This window comes from Seriola lalandi, unplaced genomic scaffold (genome assembly GCF_002814215.2).
Source record: "Seriola lalandi dorsalis isolate HSWRI2012SDOR001 ecotype SW California unplaced genomic scaffold, Sedor1 jcf7180002054182, whole genome shotgun sequence".
In the NCBI taxonomy this organism is placed as follows: domain Eukaryota; kingdom Metazoa; phylum Chordata; class Actinopteri; order Carangiformes; family Carangidae; genus Seriola; species Seriola lalandi.
In genome coordinates, this window is record NW_019524735.1 from 920,348 (window position 1) to 929,848 (window position 9,501).

Below are 9,501 nucleotides of genomic sequence, written 5' to 3' on the forward strand. Positions count from 1 at the left end.
AGAGGAGGCCAGACAAAGCCACCCCATGAGGGACCCGAGACTCGAACTCCCTCTCCTTCCACCACTACCATACTCTCCTGCCATGTTTTATAGGCTTGGCTGCATTAACCACGGCAGCCTAATCAACCTGCAAGAATGCTGTCCTAGATTGCCACCCCAACACAATGTGAAACAGGGTGTGCTCTCCACATTAATGCTTTAACCCCAACATTTGGTGGTTTCCATTACCTTGGAGCATCACATTTCTTCCTCGGTCAAAGGGGTGATCACCCCAACAGTTTACTCTGACACCAACATCGTATCTCTTGTTAAATCAGCATTGTTTCCTGAAGTGTATTACTGCACTATTAGGTGTAAAGCTAATGATTATTCTCATTAATCTGTTTTTATACATTGAATAATTGATCTATTTATTTTTTTGTTTATCAAGTAGCCATGGCTACGGTCTATTTTAAAGATAAAAATATTAGTTGTGCTGTTTTTACAAATGGAACAGATAAAATACTACCAAGCAGGGAGAGAAGCTACATCATGCAAATTTAACGTTCAGTCATTTTATTGCATAGAGTGAAACAATGAAAATCATCAACATTTTTTCTCCAGTCACTTTAATTACAGTGCTTTTTTTTTCCTCACAAAACAAAAGCTTTACATAAAAAAAACACAGACAAACTTAAGAGATTAATATAGTCTTCAAATATTTAGACAGTTATAATAAAAAAAAAAATGTTTAATGCAACCCAGAGTAATCTTCAGAGCAAGTAAAGGAACACCCACACCTTTTAGAAAAGAAGAGGCAACATGTATCTTGGATAACAAGGCATATGTATGACTTCCCGTTCATCCCAAGGACAATGTGCTGCAAAGGAAGAAATAATGGCACTATAGTAAAAATGTCACAGAAACTGATTTTGTATTGCCAAAATGCCATTTTACAGATTGTAATGAATAAAAAAAGAAAAAAGGCCGGACTTGCCAGAGCCATTAGTGACAACACTAAGGGTGTTGTAGTGTGCAACTCCTTTAGTTACAATTACCTCACACAGTTTACACTAGTAACAGTACAGGGCTGTTGAGAGTACTCAGTGGGGTAACAGTTCCTGTGCAGGCTAATGATGTAAACACCCAGTAAATATGCATGCCCTTTAAGACCAACGGAACACATCATGCAGTTTTGCTAACAAGTATATGGCAAAGGCAGCACATGATCAACCTGAGACTCAGAAATACGAAAACCCAACGCTGACACAACAGACTGCCTTTCAAACAACCATAAAGCAGGTAGATATGAGATCATTGCATTTCTCAATTCAAGCCAACGCACTGTATAACAAAGGCTGGCAAGTGTTCACAGACAAGGAGTTCTCAATTTGGACAGAGTGATGTCAGTACAAATAGTATGCCAGTGTTTACTAAATGGTAATTTGGGGACTGGTACATGTAGTCACTGGTTAGGGTAACCATAGTAGCTGCAAGTAGTGCATCAGTGAATAATTCAGTTTTTGGAAAATTAAAAGCCCCTCATGGATCACTCTCTACAGTACGTGTGACAAGATAATAACAGGTCATCAGATTGCATTGAGGTCCTGGGGCCAACATGTGCTGGTAAATTCTTATTCATTGCCTCCCTTTTCTTATTCAATGCACACATGGCTGCCCCTCAGCCAGAAAGAGAAAAATAACCATGGTAGAATCTAAAAGAGTGCAATAAGCTGCCCCATTACCAAATATATTTACAATTACATAAAATTAAAAAAAAAGTTTTACAAGAATAGATCAACCCCACCACTGGCCTGTATGTCTGTGGGAATAACTGCTGAGGAGAGGGCAGTTTCCGGTAGGTTATTTTTTTTATTTATTTTTTTTTGGACTAGGTAGCTCAGTTTTGCAACACCTTGAGAGTAGAGAGCAAGGTCAGAGATTGTGTGGAGTAGGTAGGTTTGGATAGCTGTGATTATTAATGGTTTTTTAGCTGATTAGACAACCAATCCAGTCCTTCATAGAGACCATCCCCAGTGGTGGCACAGGTTGCCTGGATGTACCAGTGTCTGTTGCGTAGGGAGTGAAGATTCATCTTGTCTGTGAGCTCAGCAGCATTCATAGCGTTTGGAAGGTCCTACAAGCAATACACAGAGAGAAAACATTAGGAGAGTACCCTGTGTATACAACAGGCCAAGAAAAAAAACATGCGAAAAATTAGTTGTGATATGTACCTGTTTATATGAAAGACTTTGATTAAGTATTACTTACTTGTTTGTTGGCAAACACTAATAGGACGGCATCACGCAGCTCATCCTCTGCCAACATTCTCAAGAGCTCTTCACGAGCCTCTGTACATCGTTCTCTGTCATTGCTGTCCACAACAAAGATGAGACCTGGAACAAGAGCAAATGTAGAACAAATGAGTGTGTGCACGTTACGGATCTTTTAAATACAAAGCAGTGAACATTTTGTGAATTAAAAAAAAAAAAAAAAAAGAACGCATTGCAAAGTCATTGATTTAAAGCAAACAAATATCAGGCACTAAGGTTTTGATATAATTAAACGTACCCTGTGTGTTCTGGAAGTAATGACGCCACAGCGGTCGAATTTTGTCTTGACCACCGACATCCCATACTGTGAAACTGATGTTCTTGTACTCTACTGTCTCTACATTAAAGCCTGGGGGGGAAACAAATAATCACATTAATAACATACTCAACGTTCTCATTTAACAGTAATTCTGGCCTCCTAAAATAGTATTGTTCTAAACACATAACAGGCATGTAATAGGTAAAGGAAAGACATCTTTCAATGTTTTATTTACCTATTGTAGGAATGGTAGTCACAATCTCTCCAAGTTTGAGCTTGTACAAAATAGTTGTTTTTCCAGCAGCATCCAGACCCACCATGAGAATCCTCATCTCCTTCTTTCCGAACATTTTAAATAACCCTGCAAACACATTCCCCATGGTGGATGGTGATAGGAACCTACTTTGGCAAAAATAAACCTGTGGAGAAAACAACAAATCAATTGTTAAATGAGGGTGCTACAGAACCAAACCAAACAGTGGATTTAAAACTTGCTTGTAAGAAGTAATTACAAAAAGTCAAAGGACAGAAATGTATCAACTCTTTCTTAATAACTGATCCTAAATCATTTAGCAAACATAAAGTTGAGAGGGCCTGCATCTTATTTTTGTTTTATGTGATTGTAACCTGAATATATTTGAGTTTTGGAAGATGTCACCTCGGGCTCTAGGAAACTGCAATGGGCCCTTTTCACAATTTTCAGACATTTTATAAAGCAAATGATTAACTGAGAAAACTATGGGCTGATAAATTGTATAAATAGTTGCAGTCATAATTGTATCAGAGTTTCTATGTGTTGAAATATGACCACAAACAAATTGTCATCTCTAACGCCTACATAGACTCTAGTTTCCCCATCCAAAAAATGCACTGCACCTACTACTTAATGCCTCACACTATTGCTGCTGCTGCTGCTACCTTTAGCAAGAACTAGCCAACATGTAGTCATATTTTAGCCCCAGTTTCTGCATCTGATCCTGTATTAAAATTATATTTGAGTCACATACCAAAGTATGAAAAACATACACCTGACTGCTTTTGAGTGGGTCATTTAACAACACTTACTGTTATTCTATAATGATATAACCTGAATCCTAAAAGACTCTATCCATCTGGATTGAACACGTAAAAAAATAGCCAAGTTCCCATATTGCGCCTACTCCAAATAAAGATGGTAGCCGACAATGATATATGTCCTTGCTCAATTTCTACAATGTGAACCAGTAACAGTTTATATTTTGTTAATATGCTGCTTGTGTTTTAGGACATATACAATTTCCAGCCACTGGATTAGGAAATATGATCACAATTTGAGATACAGGCTACAAATCTTCTGTTTTTCTATCGTGTAATAGACGATTTAAGCTTAATTATGCTTTTTTTCAGAAAACTGGATGCTTATTATTCCTTGTTCATGCTATGTGTTATTGCGAGCATTCACTGCATTGAGACGGTGCTATGATTACAGCTGGTCATGAGAAGATTAAAATAGTGAGTATATAACACCATATTCATACAATTTCAGTTTAATTACATGCGGCTATAGGGTTTGGCTGATGTGAGGCATCCATATTTGTTTGGATTTGACGTAACCCCAAAGTGCCAATTCGGATATATAGCAGCTTTCATAAAGTTTCCCAGTTGATATAAACACTTCTACAAGTCGAAAACTCGTCATTAAATCCTTTGTTAATATTCTGTCATTCCTGTCAAACAGGAGACATCGACAGGATGAATTTGATTGTGTTGTGACCGAATCAGGTTACCGAGTGCGGAGGTGACGAACAGGACTAGCCGCCATCCTGTACCAAGACGTAGAGATAACGAATTTGCTCTTCACTCATTAGACTACATATTAGGACCGCAGCAATTTCGTAATGTCGTCTCATTGGAGTACTTTAAACTCACCAAGGTGCAGTGCTAAAAGTTGTCCTACGTAAACAAACAACACAGTTAGCTTTTAAGGGTGTAATGCTAACAGTCCTCCGACGAGTTCATATTTTATGACAGTCTATTGTAAACTACTTTTGAGGACGCTAAGAGTCTTATTGCACATGTTTTCATGGCAACATAATACAGTACAGACGTGAGCATGAGTAAGAAAGTAAGGAAATACAAACGAATGTAAGACTGAGATAAACTGGCTAACGTTAATCGGTAAAGTTAGCCCCGTAGCTGCAAGTCGTTGTGTTTGTCTCGGCGTCCTGACTCTCGTGAACGCGGTCACACACACGGCTAAGCTGGCAAATGTGGCTTTTTGAACGACTACATTCGATGAAAACAACAATTGATTAGCTTCATTAGAGTATGTCTTTTACACTTACACAGTTTATATATTCCCTTCCCTCTTCAAGGCGTTTCCTTCCTCAGGAAAATGGCGACAATTTGACACGTCAGAGGTTCCGTTCCAGCAAAACTTCCGTGGTCATCATCAGGATGGGAGATGTCGCCTCTTGTGGCTAAGGGGAGAACTACACGCCATCTAGATAGTCTAAATTGTTAAACATTACTTAATTGTTAATCGGCCAATTGGTTAATTGGCATTAGCATTTAGAAACTAAATGTAAAATTTAATTAATTGTTTTAACACGTATAATGTAGTTGCACACGGATAAATGGATATTTATTCATGTATTTATCATCAAATATAGCTCCTAGCATCCATAACTGGTGCATAAACAGTTAATGAATGATTAATAACACAGAATCACTTAATGATATATGACTACACAAATAAATAAAACATCATGTTGTGTGTTTTCTTGTGTGTGTTTTTTTTCATGTGATGTGTATATTGTGTGTTATTATTGTGTGTTTATATTGTGTAAACCTTCATCAGTGAATGGAGTTTGCTGAGTTGTCATGGACAGTCAAAAAGTTGGCCTATTCATAAAAAAACATTCTTAATGCATATAATCGATATATACAGCATATGTTTTATGTTTATATCAAAGAATTAGAATTACAGTCATTCATTATCTGTTTAGAGATCAGTTATGGGTGTTTCATAGTAAGAGTTATAGTCAATGACAAATATATTAACACTTTTAAAAAGTTCTCTGCTTACAGTGGCAATCTGGTATGTTATAGTTTGTTATCAACAACTGATTATTATTATATTCTGATTAACTAATTATTATTTAAACCTAAATTAGGAGGTGAAAAACAAAGTGTTACCTGTAAGGAGTATTAATACTGTTGAACTTATGTATATGTATACATAAAGGCCTATAGGGGACTGAAACATAAACATACAATAGTTTAATGCCATATGTGATAGTATTCAAGCCCAAGCTACACTTTTTCTTAATGGGCTTTTATGAAAAAAAAAATGGAATGAAATATATCACATCAACGCAAACTACATATCTAAGAACAACAAGCAAAAATGGAGTTTTGTGCACAATTAAATGTGATTACATATATCTGGTCTAATGTGAATCTATTTAAAAGCATGGAAAATCCCCGTATAGTGTGAAATTATGAATTATGCCCTGTCTACACATTGTCTAGCCTCTAGATGATGCTTATAAAGTGATGACCTAGTCTGTCATACTGTACAGTTTAAATTAATTTAAATCTATGGTATTTGTTTTCAAACTCAATTGAAACAGCAATTTCCACTTCTTTTAGATCTACTACCAGGTCATTAAGAAAAAGTCTAACTGCGTTGTTGTTGGGCAGTTAAATTTTAACCAGGGTCAACTATGCCTGCTACCCCCAGCAGAGGCGGCAGCAGGAGGGGAGAAGAGCAAGAGAGAACAGCGGGAGGGGAGAAGGGTCTATGGTTGGTGATGGACCACACAGTGAAGGCTCATAATGCTGTCTCATTCTGCAACCATAATTTGTGGTTATGCCCTGCCAAATGCCTGAGAGATCGCTCTCGGCATATTTTCACAGCAATTGCTTTCTTTTTTTATGTGTGTGGAAGGTGTTTACTGAGTACCAATTGTTTAGATTCTTGTAGACTCACACATTTGACTGATTTTCAATGGGCAGATGTTACACATTTAAAACCAATGTTCCAATCAAACACTGAAATCTTTCAAATCCTGTTTTATTGTAACAACAGCATCTACAAAGCACACAGGTATCGAACTCAGTCTATGTATTTCTCTCTCTCTTTCTCTTCTTTTTTTCCCGATATCTTTTGAATCCAGACAACTTACAACAAACAACCAAGGAAGCAGATCTTAGAGCATATTGCCAAAACATATACTACAAATTAAAAAAAAAGGTTTTATCAAACCTTTTCAAAACACATCTTCACCTGTCATTAGTATAGTTTAGTAGGAGGTTCAGGACCAGGTTTGTGCACCAACAAGTTCAGAAAGTCACACTTTGATTATAAAAACAATTTCACCCTACCCAGTGTATTATCAGTACATAAGTATAAATTTTATAAAATAATCATATCTTATGCCATACAGGATGCTTCTAACTCTCATCTTTAAAACAAGTTTATGGGAGCAAAACCTGTTCACCAGTCGCTCAACATTGGAACTATTGAGCATCTTTACCTTTGGGATTTAGGTTCTACAAGTATCAGTTTGACCAAACTCAACCATCATACTACCAAATCACTGCAAAAACAAACAGTAGCAAACAAGAGCTTGAACACTCCAGTGTAATTCCTCATTGCAAAAAAAACTATAACTCAGACCACAAAAATGCATTTTTTTCTTTATAAAGGACAGTTTAACGAGACAATAAGTAAAATATACCTATAAACTTTTGTTTGATTTAGTGATCCACCATATTACAAAACATAAGTCAAACCCACATTCTCCTCTTTGCACCATCAGAGCAGGTGTTGAGGTGTGATAACTCTGATCAGGGCAAACACGTGCATTGAAACCTGCCAAAATTATATTTTATTACTGCTGTGTCTTCTGATGCGCTCCTTAGCCAAATCACATATCTGGATTCTGAGATAAACCCTTTGCTGGAAAATTATACCTGCAGGCTGTTGTCTCCTAAGATGAACATTTTGAATTCAAATGAAATACATGAGGCATAAATCATGTCAGATAACTTCAAAAAGAATCTGCCTATTGGTATCAAACTTCATTTTACTTTATGAAGATTTAAACTAAAATTAAAAAAAAAGAAGCAGGTTTCATTGGGTTGCCATTAATATAATATGCATTTGCAACGTACCATGTAGTGAGCCGAAGGTACTGTATAAATCCTGGATGGGCTAAATCCACCTTTCCGTGCTTAACAGGCAAATGCAGCGGTAACATCCATTTGAAGGGCTCTTCTCCTTCCTCCTTTGCGGCTTCATATCTCACCAGATACTGACAGTTGTGATGTGTGGACAGAGGACTAGAAATAGGACAGTAGGGGGTTTTTATATCACACACATACACACACACACACACACACACACAGACACACACACCCACAACGCACACACACAAACACACAAACAAATTCCTAATGGTCGCACTTGTGTATACTCTTAAAACTTTCTCCCTCACATGCACAAACACGTGCGTGCACAGACACACGTGTGCGCGTTTTTTTTTCTTTTCTTCTTCTTTTTTTTTTTAAAACAAGATCTCTTCTTTATTCATGTCAAATGTGTCCCCAGACCACCTATCCCCACCTGGGGGCCGCAGCCCCACAGGGGACAGCTACAGTAGGACTGCAGTGATTTTCAAAGAGGTAATCCCTCTCTGCAGAAAAATATGCTTTTGGTAAATTCTTGGGTAATGTATGCAGACTACATCATCACCTGTGAGGCTGTGTCAGTCATGGCCAAATCAAAGTAAATTTGTGGCTGATGAGGCAAAGAGTGAGGATTCTCTGCAGTTTGTGAATGGACGAGGGCTGCCAAGGGGCCAAACAGGCTTTGCAGTAGGAAGTGGGTAAGGATCTCAGTAGGGGCCTTACTCCCCTCTGAGACGAGGCCTAGCAAGGATAAAAACGCTCAGTAAGGGGCTTGGGAATGCTGAGCTGGTGTGTGTGTCTGTGCGTGTGTGTGTGTGTGTGTGTGTGTGTGACAGAGGCAGGCAGAGAGAATGTGCGTATACCCATAAGTGTGTATGTATAAGAGAAAGTGTTATCTACAGTTTCGTCAACCTTCACATTATGTTAAAGAATTTATTTTGGATTAGGAGTTTGTGTTCATAGCATAGGGTTTCAATAATCATAATAATCATGATAATAGACGCACATTATGAAATCGCCCTTGGGCAACCAATAGACTGCTGTGTGAGTCGTACAAAGGAGCCGGTTTGGGCTAAGCAGTGCTGGAACTCAGATGGACAGGCATGGGATGCCTCCCTCTGCGTCTCATGTACTGGATTATAGGTCGGGCAAAATCCCAAAGGAGGTGTGAAGCAAGAAACAAACCGAACATTATTACAACGACCCGCATCGTTGCCATGAGAGGATCCATGCTGGCTTCATCCATTGGCAACAAGTGCCACTGGGCACCCTACCCCACGCCTCTCACAGTAGGGGGCGCTACAGAGAGAGACAGGCCGGGGCAAAAGGATAAATGTGCACCAGTGTCGCCTGCCAATCACCTTTGTATGGTGATTGTCGGCGGTCTGAAAAGGTCGTTAAGGGGATTTACATAACATTTTGCACTCCGCCCCGGGTGCATACGGAAATGTTTGATTCCATATTGAGTCATTACTGCATGAAGATTGTTCTTATGTATTTTGACAGCACAGTTTATGGAAACAAAGGTAGTGAGGTGATCTGGTTGGATGGCAGTTAATAGTATAAAATGCTAAAAAAAAGACTGCAACATAGGTTTGGCTAACTACAAAATTAAAGATGGTAAATTCATAAGCATCTGCATTTGTTTTTTTAGTTTTTTTTTTCGAATTTGTCAGATTTTCCAAAAAACCTACTTGGGAAATACAAACCTCTCCATCCTTGGTGCCACAGATGATTCTTAACTGTGTTTTAATT

The 9,501-nt window shown here is 38.1% G+C and overlaps 1 protein-coding gene across 1 annotated transcript; it reads right to left on the reverse strand.

Moving 5' to 3' along the window:
• Positions 1–538: 538 nt before the first annotated feature.
• arf1 (ADP-ribosylation factor 1) lies at positions 539–5,029 on the reverse strand. The gene is made up of 5 exons (XM_023403810.2): positions 4,896–5,029; positions 2,807–2,990; positions 2,551–2,661; positions 2,251–2,375; positions 539–2,116 (listed from the first exon to the last, which is right to left on the reverse strand). The coding sequence occupies exons 2-5, from the start codon at positions 2,949–2,951 to the stop codon at positions 1,958–1,960; spliced, it is 540 nt and encodes a 179-aa protein (XP_023259578.1). The 5' UTR covers positions 2,952–2,990; positions 4,896–5,029; the 3' UTR covers positions 539–1,957.
• Positions 5,030–9,501: the final 4,472 nt, after the last annotated feature.

What these genes read in the sequence shown, in the direction of transcription:
- arf1 (XM_023403810.2), bottom strand. Translation starts at nt 2,951, where the DNA reads ATGGGGAATGTGTTTGCAGGGTTATTTAAAATGTTCGGAAAGAAGGAG. An exon ending in TTACTTCCAGAACACACAGG is followed by an intron (nt 2,376 to 2,550) that starts GTACGTTTAATT and finishes CTCTTGTTCCAG; the next exon opens with GTCTCATCTTTGTTGTGGAC. An exon ending in TAGTGTTTGCCAACAAACAA is followed by an intron (nt 2,117 to 2,250) that starts GTAAGTAATACT and finishes TATTGCTTGTAG; the next exon opens with GACCTTCCAAACGCTATGAA.